This window comes from Phasianus colchicus, chromosome 10, assembly GCF_987193195.1.
Source record: "Phasianus colchicus chromosome 10, bPhaCol1.hap1.1, whole genome shotgun sequence".
Taxonomy (NCBI): domain Eukaryota; kingdom Metazoa; phylum Chordata; class Aves; order Galliformes; family Phasianidae; genus Phasianus; species Phasianus colchicus.
In genome coordinates, this window is record NC_143445.1 from 2,238,680 (window position 1) to 2,255,645 (window position 16,966).

Consider the following 16,966-nt stretch of genomic DNA (forward strand, 5'->3'; position numbering starts at 1 on the left):
GTTACTCTTCTTTCCGCTGCAACTGAAGAAATATATTAATGCTCATGCTTCACTATCAGAAGAGACTTACGTGTAATGCTGTATTTTTACTACAGACATCGTTAAGAGAATTCAAGGTGCATGTTCAGAAGTTTTACCTTCCAGCTGGGTGGACCACTCAGGCAGTAGCAGGCAGCAAGCTGCTGGTGTTGGCCACTGCCACTGAGCACACAGGAGGTGAGAAAGCAAAGCACACACACACCATCAAACAGCACCTCTAGGTCTGCTAGCAAGCTGCTGTTAAGAGCCAGTGCATTATTCTAAGACATGCATCTCGCCACTTTAAAATGACACTTGGTTTTGGCATGCTACTTGCCACCACCAATACAGATCCAACATGCAGATTTGTTTCCAAAATGTCTGATCGGGTATGTCAGCCATGAGCATTTGCAATGGCACCGTTACCAAGGGCACCACTGGTGATTGCAGAGCCTTCATTTTTTGTCTCTGAAATTCCCTTTTGTTTGCCTGTTTTGGAATACGGACTGGCAGACAGTGGACTGTATGTCAGGGTGCACCTGTCGCACCTGGCATCTTGGACACGGTGCTCTTTTTCCTTGAGGTCCCACAGCCAAGAGGATTCTTTCTTGTGGGCAGGATTTGCGATGTGCTTTGTGTTGCCCATGAGGACTCATTTGTGAGATCCTGTGACAAGACTCTTATCTGCAGTGTGACCGTGCCAGAGTCTGTGTGGCAATTTGTTTTTTCTTACAGATACAACATAAAAGCATGCCAACAGTGCAGGGCAGAGGCAGGAGCAGCAGCCTGTCCTGCTCAATGTTTAGCATCCCTGCCTGTGTATGTGGATCTCAGCCTGCTGTGCTTTTGCATTTTGCCCCGGTAACATTATCCAGCATCTCATTTATCTTGTACTGAGGTGGCTTTTTTAATTTTAGCCCTTCATGGATCCCCACTTCAGCACCTGAAAGATTATTACATCAGAGCCACTGAAATAGCTGCTCCCTCACTGCTGGCCAGCCTGTTATTTGAAGCTGTGTATCTATGGCCACTTCACCTGTATTTCCATTTTTGGTTTCCTGGCTGAGCCTTTAACAAAGCCTTCAGAGGGATTAATTATGATCTCTGACAAAGAACAATCCAAAATTAAGCAGGGAAATGAAGTCACACAAAACAGTCATTAAAGATTTCCTATAGCATTCCCTCAAGTCATCACACAAGCATCTCCTCCAGCAGAATCAGAGAAAATGTTGCTGAATGATAATTTCGCATTTGAGACGGTGAAAATCTTTTAATGGCAGCAGCAGTTCAATAAGCTGCTTTGGGTTGGGAGGGGTCTTAAAGCCCACCAGTCCCACCCCTGCCATGGGCAGGGACACCTCCAGCTCAGGATGCCCAGGGACCCCCAGCCCGGCCCTGAGCACCCCCAGGGATGGGGACCCACAGCTCTGCACAGCAGTGCCAGGGCCTCACGCCCTCACAGTAATGAATTTCCCCCTATTCTTATATTCTACAATATCTGGAATGGAGAAACTTTTGAATATGTGACTTGGATATATGTATTTTAACATTTCTGCAGTTGGGTTCTCAAGGCGTCATGTCCTTCCCTTCTATTTCTGTGCTAAGCACTGTTATTAGTAACAATCCTAAATTCTGCTGCTCCCCAAGTAGATGAGAACAGAGTAGCAATTAACTTAATGCAGGCCGTGGAAAACAGTCAGATAAGTAGCAAAGATTGTTCACTTCAACCTGGCGGCGTCATCTGCCAGACGTCTGGAAAGAAAATCCTCTGTATCCCATTACCCATCCTCTGCAGCCTGCAAAAGCAAGAAATACCGATACGGATCCATCAATTATTAAATTTAAGCTGATACTAGCAGAAAACTCTACCAGATCAAAGTTGTTAGACTCTCCACTGGTTCGTTCACTGGCAGGAAAAAGCCTGGGTCAAATTCATTCTGAGAGTCATTCCCAGAAACAAATACTGCTGCCTCAGCAAACAGTTTTTTCCGAGTCTCTGTGGGCTCAAAGAGTTGGTTACATTTTTTTTTTTCAGGAGAGATGATAAAACAGCACAGCGTTCTGTGAGTTTCTCCTGCTAAAAGTTGCCTTCATTCACCCGATGCCAACATTTGCTGCCCACACTGGGGAGATGCAGCCTTCCCATCTCTGGCAGGCTGGGTTTGCTCATCCCTCTCTGTGTTTCCATACCAGCCCCCACATGGGTTGCCCTCCTCCTTCCCCCAGTCCTCCTTGCTGTACACCAGGAATCCCTGCTGCCCTCATGCCACACCATCAAATCTCATTCCTCTCCTCTCGAGGGTCCTCTTCTGCCTTCCCCATGCCAAGGGCAGTGTGCTTCTGCTGAACAGATGGCAGCTGTTCCACATGCCCCTCATTTGCACTCATTTGCAGTTTTCTGATTTCCCATCTCTTTCATATCCACCAATGTTTGAAACAATTCTGGACAGACTGAATTAATCAGAGAGGATGATGAGGTATTCCAGGAGGTAACCTTCTGAACCTGATCGACAGCCACAGAGAAATAGCCTGAAATGAAGGAATAGCAGAGAAGCACAGTTCAGGGAACTATAAGTTGAGAAGTATTGGGGTAGGAAAAAAGTTCCCCTGCAATGCATAAAGGTACCATGGGTGAGCTGCTACTCAATGTACTGCATATTTACTGGTGCATGGAATGGGACTGTGATGTACTCCCATGAAAACTAAGGCTATGGATGGCTATGGCCATGGACAGCTACAACTATGTACTGCCTTAGCGATGGATTTAGGCCACTTCCTTGTAGGAAGGAACAAAAGGCCCTGAAATTGGAAATGTTTTTCCAAGTGGATGTTCTAAAATAAACAAACACCCTAATACCTGGGGTTCTCTCATCACAGGAGCTGTTTTATCTGAATGATTATGAACAGATTTAGATATCTAATCAGGACTAGTACAATCTCCTCTAATGGCTCCAGCAAACAGCACTGGGCACCATCTGTGGGACAGGAAGACTTGTATGACAGCTGCCCCCATCCCTGAGGAGCAGTGACACTCTGTCTGAGAGAGAGAGCTTCTACAGGAACCACTTGAAATGCTACAGGAGCTAGGAGCTCCTTCCTGACCAGATGCACTTGTCTGTATCATTAAGGATTGTTCTACTGAACTTGAGTTGAACATAAAGTAGGCTTTACAGGCAAATTTTAGGTACTTGCAGTTGTTTGTTTCTCTCTCCACGTGGCAAACTTGGGTACACCTTTTCTTATGTACACTTTGGAGTTCAGAAATTCAACACAGACATAATGTGCATGCATGATTTTCAGGTCCAAATTCTGAAACCATGTTTTTTTCCAGGTTTTCTTGGACAATATCAACACCAGCCCTCAGCCCTGAATCGGCACAGAATTCCTTTGGTTGAATCTCACATCTGCCAGCATTTCCAGCAGGCCTTGGCATCACTTTGTACAAAGAAGGACTTTGAAGTTTTAAAGTCCCCTGTTTTCAAAACAGAGTGCACCAACTGGAGGCTCTCAAAGGCAACATCACTGCAGAGCAAGGATTTACCATCTGAAACCTGTGGCTGATTTACCATCTGAAACCATACACCACTTATGAAGAAAGGCTGCTTCTTATATTAGAACAAATATTTCATGCAGAATAAAAGCCATCAAATCAACTCATATTTAACACACTTTTTCTCATGATTGCCCTTAATCTGCTTGCCAGAACTACAAGGATTCACCTGCTACTCGTTCCTTCCTCCTCTAGCCTTTGTAGGTAACGGAAGGGCTTTCTGCCTGTTGCACACTGGACTGGACTGCAGATGTTTTTCAAGATGCAACTTCCCACTCTCTGCCACCAAGGACAGCAAGGCTTTCTGGCTGCCATTCTGAGCAGGGGCACTCATCTCTGCCTCCTGCAGTGCTAACTGGCTGACATTGTAGTTCTGGAATCTTACACAGCACAAAAGTTTAAGCTCCTTCCCTGCCTTGTCTCCAAGATACATCTAAAGCACACTGAAAAGGGAGATGAGAACAAGGAGAAGCATTTGGCTTTTGTTCCCTTTCTGCTGCCATGTGGGAGAGAGAAGATATCAGCACTCACTGTCTGATGCACCATTTTCTCAGCAAACACCCATCTGACTCTTAGAGAGCTGGAGGATGTGCTATGCTTGCACAGAATTGATCTGTCTGAATGTTCTCTGCTTCACTCCATTGCCTGAGAGCAGCCTGCTTGTTGTGCCAGAGCAGTGATGCTGGCTCTGTATAGGTCAGTACTGGGAAACTACAGTGCATGGTGAACTGCTGCAGTGGATTAAGCCACTGCTTCACAACACATGCTTTGGATTTAGGAGGCCTAGAAATGTATTTTAAAACGCAGGAAAGGGAAGGCAGGGGATCTGGAAGGGTCAATGGACATATGATCAGATTGGAAGGTCTTCATGGGGAAAGGGCTGGGGCAAGGAAGTCAGTGTTATGCCAGTGTGCAATTAAACCTCCGGTGTTTGTGACGATAATAAATTCATCTCCGTACTGAAGGATGATGTAACATCAGATGTTGACATCACTGCACACCAAAGCAGAAGTTAGGCTGGCTCTAAGGGGATATCAGTAGATCACATTTGGTGGCAGCAGTGTGAGGCTCCAGTTTTGGGCAGCTGAGCTATTCACACACACCCCTTCACCACTTTGCTCACGTAATCCTCTCTAAGTTTAGCACAAACAGAAGCCTCACGAAGCACCATCTTCATCATCTCTCTCACCTGCGAACACGCTATGACTGCTTTTCCCGAATCCTAGTCAGAAACAAAAATCCACGTGAGAAATGATGTTGATTCGGATGTGTTCCTCCCTGTGTAATAAGCTGTGGTGTACAGGGGAAGTGAAATGCTGGCTCAGGACTCCCAGGCTTCCCTCCTGGGCTCTTATTCCTCAGCAAAGAAGGCATTTCCGTGATACCAAGCAGATGGCTGAAATATTCATCTTTCCTAAATCAAGCTACATGTGGAAGCCCAGAATCTATGTAAGGTATGGAAAGCTGCAAGCAGGAGGAATGAGGGGGTGGGGATGAAAGAAGGAGGAGGAAAAGACAGGGGGTGGAGAGTAGCACTGGAGAGCAGCAGTGGTCCAGCCCCTCTGAATCTGAAAAGCATCACCGGAGCCTCAGGATAAAGACCAGCCTCATAGCAGGGCTAGGAGAGAGGATTTCTGCTCAGTGCTAAGCGCGGTGAGTAGGATTTTTGTCATCTGCCTTCTTGTTTGCTCTGGTGCAATGTCAAGCCCTGTGCTCTCACACTCACAGAGACTGCAAGGGTCTGTTATTTTGGGGTGACTGCTTCTTTTCAAAGCTTTGTTTTTGACTTATTTTTCCATCCATAGGACGAGATCACGCCTGCGTTTACATAAACGCACATCCAATCTCCTCTTAAAGCAATAAACTACTGAAAACAGCCAAAGCTGTCAGGGTTAACGCACAACAGGCTGATGGCCAGGGCGAGAAAAGATGCCCTGCTTCTCTTTCAGGTACGCAGCAGGGGATTCTGCTCAGCTGCCTCCCTGCTAGCAGCAGCCTGCTGCTTCGGCAGCTCCCTGTGCAGGAGTTGATGCTGCCTTTCACGCGGCACAAGAACATTTCAAGCAGTTATGCTTCTTTCAGGCTCAGAAGAAAACTGGGTGAAGGGAGCGGAGGGTTTGTTGGAGAAGAGCCTCCTTTTGTCACGGTCTCACACCAGGTTGGGCTGCCCTGGGCTCTGCCTCTGCCCCTGGGACCCCTCCTGTCGGGATGCTGTGAGTAGGAACGTGCTTAATTTTACTATGGAAAAGCCAGAGCTACACAGAGCAGTTGGCAGGGCTTAAAGGAAGGCTCAGGCTTCTCTACAGCACATAGCTAAGAAGATTAAGCATTTAACTACGCATCCTTCTAGTATTCTGCTGGGAATATGAGGTTTTATTTTGTCTGCTTGGTGGAAATAAGATATAAGAAAAAACAAACAAACAAAAAAAAAACTGAAGTGTTTTTTAGAGAGAAAGCCATTGCCTGACCTAAATGTCTATGTGAAAAATTGGGCATCCCGGGTTACCCAGAGGGACGGGTGGTTGGGGGGAGTGATGACATACAGCCACCAGCAGCGCTGAGAGGAGCGGTGTCAGTGCAGGTCTGTGTGCCACAAGGCTTCCTTTGGAAAGAAGCATCCTCCTGCATTGTGAGCCACGACTGCCCCTGGCTACGCCCTCCATCCTCTTCCCCCTGCTCTTTTCTGTTTTCTGATAGAGATGAGTACTACCCAGAGGAAGTGAGAAGCTGAGCTTTAAAATCCTCTTTGGTTTTTCCTCATAAGAACTATTGTGCTTATTTGGTTACTAGAAATAGTGTTACAGTGGTGTGAGCAGGATCTCACCACCCATCAGCAGGCATTGAATGCAATGTATACTCAGGGTTTTTAGTAAACGTTTCTATTATTACCACTCATCTTCTAAGGACGTGAAGGGTTTTGACGGTAAATAAATGGTCCTATTCCCAGAATAACCTCCACTTCACTGGGAGCACAAGCTCTTCTTTACGCATTGCTAATTGATTGGATCCTAAGCATTATTAATGAGCAGCATCCACTGATGTTCCAAGTAGCGGAGCCTCTCAGCTCCTCACTCTTGTCTGCTGATGCACTTTAGGGCTTTCGGCCAGCGCACAGCAAAACCCACCCAAGGGTAACTCACCATTGGAGGTGGGGATCCAGACGGCTCAGCGCTCAGCTCTTTCCCTCTCCCGTTGTACTATTTGTCAAGAGATGCTCCAAAACATGCTTTGTTTGAAAGTGTGCCCATTTAAAGGGTTACACGTGCTCAGATGCCCCAGCCAGGTACATACTGTCAAGAAATGTAGTGATGCTACCATTTCCTTTTGGAACGCAGGGCTCACGTTCTCAAAGGTAATCGATGCTCAGGATCAGAAGTCTCATTGGTATGAAGCCACTTGTGGAAAAGGGATTTTGGATTAATTCCAGAGCTGTACGCTAGAACACAAAAGCAGTGCAAATACAATTTCCCCCTTTTTAAATTTAATGAACTTGAGAACTATGCCAGGTTTATAAAGCTTAGCAAGGCAGAGCAGCCCAGCTCCTCAGCATGCCAGTTTTATAAATAGACTAAATGTGAAAAAGGGGAAAGGGCTCTCTTAGCTGCCCTGAAATACAACTTTGTGTTCTGAATTCTGCTAACTTCTACTCTCTAGGAAAGACAGTTAGTTATAAATCACACATCAAACAAGCAAGAGAGAGTGTCCAAGCCAGACAGCTGATAAGATTTGGGGGTAGATGAACATTAATTATACTTTTTCCCGCTTAGGAAAAGTAATTTTGCTTATTAATTAAACCAAATTTGCTGAAGGTAAAGAGTTCATGAAAACTCTCTGTTCATAACCCTATTATTTCCATCTATGCACTTGTTGAAGCAAATACCCCTTCTTTCCCAGCAGGCTGATTTTCCTGAAGTTTCATGAGGAAGGACTGGTATTTTAGGTACTGAAACATTAAAGAGCAATCTATTTTAATTTTTCTTAGAAGTAAACGATGTGGAACCTATCCTTTGCCATGAGAGATAAGCTAGTAATATATAAGATAATAATATTATTATCATAAGCCCAGAAGTCAAAACAAGTCTTCCTCCATTCCTCCATAGAGAGATGACCCCAGAAAATTCCCATTTCTCACCTCGAGATCCATGAATGTATGGAGGCAAAAGCGGCCTGCCCCTTCTCTGACCCACACTTGGAGGCACTGTGCAGACAGCCCGAGTCCCTCCTGCACCCACCTCCCTCCTGCTGAACATCCAGCCCAGGGCTGCACGCTCCTCTCCACTCCCCCTGGCTATTGAGCTGTGTTGAGGTAGAATTTAGGCCATCTGAAAATGAGTTGCATTAAGCAGAACGCTCACCTAATTCCATCCATTCCTCATAACACGGGACTGTAAGGAATTTCTTTGGCTGACCTAAAACCAAATCTCCCCAGCCCACACACGTGCTCACCTTCCCATTCCAAAACATTAATTCACTTGCAGATGAATCACAGACACAGCAGAAACCCTCCTGTGTTTACAAGAAGGCTGTCAGACGCCCTGCACAGATGGCATAAGCTTGAACACGAAGTAACTCCATTTTTTGAGAAACGTTACCCATATTTAGCCCCCACCCTCATTCCCATACAAACTCAACCTACAGATCTGATTGTCTACTTAGAAGCTTGTGAAACCCCAGCAGCAAGCAGCTGGTGTGACCAAGAGAGAGAAAAGCACTGTTAACTGCAGCTGGGAAGCCCAGCACAACTGTAAATGACAATCAGCTGCAGCTGTAGGAGATTCAGGGATGTGTTCTGTCTGAATGAGGGCTCCACGAGTAATGGCAAAACAGAGGTGAAGTGACACAAATGAAGAAAGCATCCATAGTTTGTTGGAAACGGGACAAACTAACCTTGGTCTGCTGGTTTCTGCACGTTTCTGTTCTGTGTAGTGATTTTTAATTGCAAAATGTATTTCCTTTGCCAAGGTGGAAATCAGCCCTTTGCTTCCTCTTGAGCCATGTGAAGAAGAAAGGTAATGCAAGTTATGTCCAAGAGGAGAGTAATTCACAGGAGCAGCTACAGACCTGCAGCTGCGCGCACGGGTCAAGAAATCCCACAGATGCACAATTTTAAAGTGTCCAGAGTAGTTTTTCACATAAGTTTGATCAGTTTTACATAAATGCTGGAGGAAAACTTTCCCGTGCATCTCTTCTAACTGCTCTGGTACAGCTTCTAGCGTTAGAGATGTGCCTTGTGTCCCTGTGGGCATAAAAACTCAACATCCCAGTATGGGCCACTGCAAGCAGAAGGGCTGAAAGCATCGGAAAGTAAAGAAAAAGAGCAGCATTGCTTAATTATTTTTGTTCTATATTTGAAAAGAAATAAATACACTGATAATTTCTATCATGAAGATAAAAAGGGGGTCAAGTTCTCCCCCCCAAAAAAGGGAAAAAAAAATAAAAACAATTCAGCAGGCTCAAGTATTTGGCACTCCTGTCCTGGAGCTCATGGTTAATAATAATGGTTTTAAGATTCCCAAAGTTGTGCCATTGTTCAAACAGGATAATGATGCAGCAACAGAAATGTATTCCTTCTGAAATACGCCGTTTCCTACCAAAATAACCCTTGTTTAACACTCAGAAGGGGTAGAAGCAGCCCCAGCATTAAGCACAGCATTGCTCACCTGCTAAAATCTGAGAGGGCACAGAGCCCTGTGGAGCTTCCCAGCAGCAGGGCTGCCACTGGGACACAGCACCTACATGTGCTGTCAGGGACTGGGATGTCAGACACAACATTTGTGGGACATCAGTACCCAGCCTAGCATCAGCTGTTTATGGTTGGTTTCACAACTCTGTTGGAGTCCTGAGCACCGAATTTCTTCTCAATCACACCTTGCTTTTCAGCAGAGGAGTGCAGTCGTGTCCCAGTGACCTATTTCTAAATATGCAAAACAGGCTTTCTGCAGCATCAGTGAAATGCAGCTATCTGACAGTGTAGTAAAATGTTTACTAGCTTTCATTAAGGATGCTCTGCACTACACACGTGCAGCCCCCAATGCAAATAAACATGCCGCCATCACAATCGTACTGCCAGACCCCCACCTATCACCACCTGCCACGTTTTCCACTGCATCCATTCTCCTGGTGCAGAATGCTCATGCTGTCCCCTTATGTTTTCTACCCGTTGTCTCTGACCTACATTTAGTTGTAAATTCTGCCAGCCAACTGCCAGTTTGCAGCTTCTTTGGGCAATGAGCTGTCCTGATCTACCTGCTGGGGCAGCTGATCTGTGCCTTATGAGATGCTGCTAAGTACTGCTGTTCCAGCCCTGGCAACTGGTTGGCTCAGCGGGCTGCAGACAGCTGTCGTGGTGCAAGGAAGCTCTGCTCTGACTGTGACTCCAGGCAGATGCAAAGGCTTATCCTGGTGCTGCATTTCAAGTCACCCTTGCTGACTTTGTACTGGCTACTGGTCTGATCCAGGGATCTGATCTGACATCGCTCTCTAGGGAGTATTAGGATGAGTAATTTTCATTTCATCAGAGCTGCTAGATGTGGTTTGTCAAGGAGAGCTAGATACAGCACTGCATTGTTTGTATGCTTTCCAGAGTTCCATGGCTGTAAGTGGTTTTAGTTATGTATAAACAACTCAAAACAAGACAAATATTTAATGAGATTTCATTAAGGAAAGCATGCTCTGTCAACAGCAGGACTTAAGAGTTTTTGTTCTGCTTTCTATCAGCTAAAAGAATGGTTTCTCTGACAGCTTTCAGGAAGTGCCTCCTTCTTCCCTGACCTGTCTTTATACAATTCCATTGACTTACAATTCAAGTTGACATAAGGCAGGGAAGAGTCAGATGTGTCTACGAAATAACTGCTGGAAAACTGAAAGGAGCACAGCCGACATAATAAGTAATTATATATATGAAAACATAAACCAGTTCAATCCTGAACATATAGGCATAGACCAAAGTTGACATCGATACAGGTATCAGAGTGCGTTTAGAAATAGCTAAGCAACATGCAGTGCAGATTCAGTGTGCTCACAGTCCTCATACTTAACCCAAGCACCGCTCCATTCTTACTAACAGAATGTTCTCAGAGCCTCAGTTACCAACACTGTGCCTGGGTCTGCCACCTTCATACACACACCTTCTGTTTCACTAATCTGCTTCTCGTGCAGTGCTGTGACTCAATAATGGAAATCACAGGTGACAAACAAAGCAAGTCACACCGTGCTCTGATGTTGCTCCCAGCTGCAGTTTCTTGTGGTTTACAAGCGCTGCTGGGGCTGCAGGTTGGAGCAGCTGAGCTCCTGCTCCAGGTGGGCTCTTTGGAGAACATTAGCTGACTGCTCGCCGCCAGCCCTCCTCTAACAGTAGCTGTGTTCTGCTGCTTTCTTTACAGAAACAGATGTGAGGAAGCAGCAGCATGGAGCTCAAGAGAGGAAAGACCTTCATAAAATGCAGTGTGCAACACGAGAAAGTGCCACCAGCACACACCGCTCCTACAAACAGAGATGATGTGGGCAAGGACAAAAGGGCTCTGGAGGGAAATCAAAGCGTAGCCCAAGTCCAGCTGGCGTGTTTGGCCACGCACAAGAACTACAGATTCTCCAGCAGAGCAGCAAGGAGCGGGGCTGGTGAGAACAGCCTGGAGAAGCCTTCTGGGACCTCCTACAAACTCGTGAGGAAGAGTAAAACCCACGACTGCGTTAGTGAGGCTGACAGAAGCGAGCGGTGCGGCCCCAGCAGCAGGGCTTGTGAGGAAGGATTTGCTGCAAAGGGCAAGGGGAGGCTCGTCAATAGCGTCAGCTTTTCGGGGGTGTCCAGTTCCACCAGTAAGAAAGAGTGTGTGGTCAACTCCAGCCCGCCCGCCTGCAGCAGCCAGATGATTGATTACAGGAACTTTGTGCCACAGATGCCTTTTGTACCGGCTGTTGCAAAAACTATTCCCAGGAAGAGGATATCCCTCAAGAGATCGAAGAAGGGGCTCAGAGATATATTTCACATAAAGAAAAGTAAACCAGAGAGCCTCACGTTCCTGGTTGAGAAGGACAAGAATCTGTCCTCTCCAGGCTGCAAGGGTGAGGTGCCCGGGCATCTCACAAAGTCCTTTTTCAAAACTGGAGAAACATTTGCAGCAGACTGCTTGTCCCAAGACTGCTCCGACAACGAGCTGCAGTCTGACTCTTCGTACGACTGCTGCAACGCTCTGTGTGAAGATGTCGCATCGCTGAAGAGCTTTGACTCCCTCACCGGCTGTGGGGAAATCTTTGCTGACGAGAGCTCTGCTCACCTGGAGCTGGAGAGCAGCAAAGAAGTCCTGGTGAGACGGAGCAAGCACAAGGAGAGCCCCGCCATGGGCTCCTTCCAGGGCGGTGTGGAGCAGCTGGCCTCCCCCGGCCAGAACGAGGCCGTTGAATTTGCAAAGTTTTGGGACAACATTAACAAATCAGTGAGGCTGCATCAGAGCACACTGTTTGATAAGAAGGTACTGAAGGTTCCCGGTTCTGAAAGGGGAAAAGCTGGAGGCCAGGTTGCTGCACCTGCCGCAAGCCCCCAGACACCGCCTGATAAAGATGGGGACAATTCCAAAGAGAGCTCCACAGAAACTGGAACACCAAAAAGCGACAACCAGGAATCCATATCCACAAGCGATGAAGGCTACTATGATTCATTCTCTCCTGGACAAGATGACGAAGCGAAGGAAGCTCAGACCCCTGGGGTCCCAGGCAGGTTTCCAAGAGACAGCTACAGTGGAGATGCCCTTTATGAACTCTTCTATGACCCAAACGAAGTCAAAATAAACCCGGTCATGGATGATGACTTGTGTACATCCGAAAGCATTTCAGAACAAGCCATTGAAATCCCCTTGTCCATCTACAGCTTTCATGTTGGAGCTGAAGAAAACATGGCTTCCCAGCCAGGTATAGACATTATCAGCCAAGGATTTTTCCACAGCACTTGGAAAGGCAAAGAATGCTTGCTAAAGCTCTGTGATACTGAGCTTTCACTAACAATGGGGATAATAAACTGGCTGCGGAAACACGCGGGACTTGTTTCTTCCCCAGACTCTCTGCAGAGTCCCAGATCACAGACAGAAAAGTGTAATGGCTCACTGATCACTCGCAGTCCCAGTCCAGAGCAGAAAGTTAGCACAGAAGCTCAGCAGGAGGAAAAGAGCCAGGAGGAATCTAAATCATCTCACCTAAGGGTGTTTTTGGATGAAGGCAAGGCTGCAACCCAGACCTCTTCAGAAAATGTTGCTGAAAGAGAGTCTTGCACTCACACAGCCAATGTGGCCTTCCAAGGAAGGACAGGGAGCCAACACCAGGACTCACCTGCAGTGCCTGGCACTGTAGAAACCACCGGAGCATCGAACTGTGCACCACAGTCACAGGCTAATGGGGATGACACACAGTCATCTTCAACTGAGGATGAGAAGGTGACAATGTCAGAGGGATGCCAGATATCAGGAGGTGAAAACCCGCTGACAGAAAGTTTGAGCAGACACAGTGTCTCACAGAGCTCTGAAAACCCTTTGCTAAATGACAATCATGACGTAGAGTCTTGTTATTCCTACAAGACTGCTGCCACCTCACCCCCGGACCCTCTGGAGAGGGAGGACAGAAGTGAAGTGATGTACCACTCCCTGTCCATCTGCGATGAGCTGCTGCAGCCTCTTGGGCTCGGACATTTCCAAGGCTACATCAGCTCCACACCGCAGGAGAGCAGTGCTGGCATAGTGCAGCTCTTGGAGCACTGCATGACACAAGTGGCATCGTTAAAAATCAGCTACGACAACAAGCACCTGGAAGACAACTGTATTGGAAATGACATGAACAGTATTATCTGTAAGATGTCTCAATACAAAAACAAGCTGTTGTTGCAAAATGAATGCAACTGCACCGACCAAAAGCCAGAATATTGCAATATTCCCTGCACAAATCAATACAATTATGAAACGGGCTTCCAAGCCAGCAGTCTGTATCATTTGAAGCAAAACGGGGAAAAAAATTGCTCTGAAGAGCAGAAAAGCAGAGCAAAAATCCTAGATGAAGTCACTAGAGGCAAGATCAATTTCGAATATGCCCAGCTAAATAACAAAGCACTCTCCTATTTAAAAGACTTCACGTTTGAGCTCAGTGCGGGCGATCCAGTTCCCACAGCTCTCAGCAGGCCCACATTCCTACCTCTCCCCGGTGCTCCCGCTGCCTCACCAGCCACGCACAGCCTGCCCATCGCCCCGCAGCCCTGGGGGGCTGAGCAGCACAGCCCGGGGCCCTGGGGCTGCATGGCAGGAGGGGCTGCCCTGTGCCCCCGCCCGGAGGCAGCAGCCCCAGACAGCGCTGTGATGGGGAGCAGCCACCCATAGCACACCGTGCTGAGAAGGTGAGTGCTCACGGGGGTCGGGAAGCAGCAGGTTGCATCTGTCCTCTTCTTACCGAGGGGCACCTATGGCTGCATGGTCTGACGTGTGCTCGGGGTTCTTACAGTTTTCCAGTTGCTCTTAGCTTTCACTTCAGTGAGGCAGGTAAGAGTGTTTAGAATGTAAACATCACTGTTCCCAAACCAGGGAACCTGTACAGCAGCATCACCTTCACTGAGCCTTACGAATCCCATGCAAAAGCTGGAGCTCAACATTCTGCCCGATGCAGTAGTCTTTACAACAAATTGAAGCAATGAAAACTTATCCTTTTCCTTCTCCTGGATCTGTTGTGTTTAAACAAAACCAGGGTTGTGGTTGCCTGGCCACAGAGTGCAGAAAGCACTCGGCGTGAACTCTCACCACCAAGTCACAAAGTGCTATTGCTACCTAATGGTAACTTAAAAACCAGGCCACACTTCCATAGCATGGAGACCAATCTGACCAACCAGCTGCATGCTGAAAAGGTGCCTTTGGAGGAAGTGGAGATTGGGGAGGGCTGGGGCAGCAGTAAGAAACAGCAGAGGAGGACCTAGGGAACACCACTGGCCCTGGCTCACCAGCACTGTGACTGCTCCCTGACATCTCCAAAGGCTTCTCAAGCAGCAGAAAGCAAGAAGAACAGTGTTTCTCTCTGCATGAGCCCAAAGCAGCCTTTCAGTTTCAAACCTAGGGACACAGCCACACACTTTGCTTCATACATCTTCATGAAACTGCCCCTCAGCACTCAGATCTCCCAAGACACGGGAGAAGGGTTTTAGGAGTCTCTCTGCAGATTGTCAGTCTTCAGTACCCTTCCCTGAGGCATAATCCAGTTACGTGTTCAGCAGCTGGTGGTCACAGCTGGTACTGCATATAGGCCCAATAGCTGCAGTCTGTTGCATCAGTGCATGGGGTGCTGCAGCGTGGCAGCAGCTGGATGGAAAGCACAAAGCTCACTGTGTCAGGAATGGCACACAGCTCGGCTGCTGTCACCAGAGTCAGGAGAGAAGATAATTGTTTTGCTCAAAAGAGGTATGCTGGTTTGTGGTAGAGGTCTCTCCAGTGGTAAAACGAATGGCATTTTTAAATATAGATGGGATTTGTGTATTTGTAAAGTGACTTTGAGAAAAGGTCTCATCCCAAGGAGACATTTTACTACTGCTGTTTGTTACAGATTTCTTACAGAAAATGTGTTTACACAGTAATTAAAACGGCATTTAACGTTGTCAAAAGAAATGGCTGTGGTGACAGATAGAAACACTGCCACATGACTGAGTTTTCCAGCCCAGTGTCTTCTCGCCTGCCTCCACTACCAGATGGCTTACAGGTCTGCTGGAAATCTTGTTTATTTTCAGAAGGTGACTCAGGGTCTTTGCCATATCCATGGGGGTGGTGGTGTACAACGGGCAGCACGCAGACATGGAATCAACTCTGAATCCATGGAGACAGGCATCATCAAGATGCCTCCTACTCTGGACATGACTGTGCAAACCTCAGGAGCCTATGCATGAAAAATGCTCTGAGGTTCACTGCTTTGCAGAGGCAGAGCCAGAGCAGCACCCTGCTTTGGCCCTCTGAGCAAATGCTGCATAAGCAGCTCCAGCACCGCTCCTCCCATGGACTCTCATGGTAGGGAAGGTCAACTCTCTTGCCATCTATCACAGATAGAGGAAAGGCTGATGTCAAAAGCCATCCAAATCTCTGGGTATTGTCACTCTCCACATGTTTTTGCACCTAGAGGAACAAACACCCACTCTCTCTGCTCCAACTGGTGTGCAGGGTTTCCCTGAGCCATGCCTGGTCCTCTGAGCTGCTCCCCTTGACAAACAACAGTATGAGAAGTGCCAGTCTGAGCTCTTCTTCTGCTTCTTTTTTTAGACAGAAATTTGCAAAGGAGTCGTGTTTGATCTGACCAGGAATTTGAACTCTGATGGTAAATAGCATTGTTATATGGGGATAGGAAAGGGTTAAGTAGACATTGGAAATTACCAGTAAAAAGTTCAATGAATGGCAGAAATATCATTCTTCAATATAGAAAGGCTGGGACTTAGGAAATAAATGCGGTTTTCCCCTGAATGTGGGTAGAATTCTTGGATTTGTACAATTATTGGCCATGGAAACCAAGTTGCAATCTGTGCTTTTCAGATAGTTTGCTTTCTAGTAGGAAACTCTTCTGTCTCAACAATGGAACCCTGTCCTAAAGCAGTGTGTTGGGATCTCTTTTCCTGACTGTAAAAATCTCAGCCTTTCAGAACACAGGGCCATTTCTACCACACAAGGTGGTGAGAAATGCATCCTCCAGTCACTGGTAGAAATGGCAGAGCAGCAAAAAGCACGTGTGCTCCACTTGGTATGTGCTCTCATTTCATTCAGATGCTGAGCAGCACCATTATGCACTGGTTGATGCTTTTGGATGTGTCTCAATGATAGCACTAAATGGAGTGTATTGGAATAACCTTGCCCTCAGGTCAGAAAAGAATAGATAACTTTCCATCAAAGAGGGATTGCCATAATATATAGGGCAGCTGTAGATGAAAGGAGACGGCGTGTGTGATTGCTGTTATCAAGGGACTGAGATTCAGAAGCGACACTGCAAAGTGACACAGGAATGTGTATCCGATCCTCACCAACAAAAGGGCTACTCACAGCCAAGGGAATTTCTGTAATGCTTTTTAATTGTCCCCTGTTCAATTTTATCCCCTTTGTCTAAAATAAGGCTGCATTTCTGCCAGACAGATATCCTCTATCTGCAAAGCATAGGAAAGGCGGAGACTGCAGGAATTAGGCTCAGTGCAAAGGCAATGCAGAACTGTGCCTCATCTATGGATGGGCAATTGTCTGATAAACAACAGTAATATTTCTCAAAATGTCCACAGAGGTTTTTCAATTGGAGAAAAAATGAACGCGAGATCCCTCGGCGCACAGTACCGCGTCCACAGCCTGGAGTAGTACATCTATATCTTCCTGTGCATTCTCCGTGGCACAGAAGAGAGGCCCTCTCCTGAGTCTGACA

General features: G+C 46.9%; 1 protein-coding gene across 2 annotated transcripts in view; it reads left to right on the plus strand.

Moving 5' to 3' along the window:
* Positions 1-5,089: 5,089 nt before the first annotated feature.
* AMER3 (APC membrane recruitment protein 3) overlaps positions 5,090-16,966 on the plus strand; it is a 34,494-nt gene continuing 22,617 nt past the window's right edge. The window contains exons 1-2 of one of the 2 annotated variants that reach the window (XM_090146968.1): positions 5,090-5,221; positions 10,951-13,937. In XM_090146968.1, the coding sequence (XP_090003094.1) occupies positions 10,975-13,920 (2,946 nt within the window). In that variant the 5' untranslated portion in view covers positions 5,090-5,221; positions 10,951-10,974 and the 3' untranslated portion in view covers positions 13,921-13,937. Of the gene's footprint in view, positions 5,222-10,772; positions 10,868-10,950; positions 13,938-16,966 lie in introns of those variants that run through there. The other variant, XM_090146970.1, reaches the window with a different exon arrangement.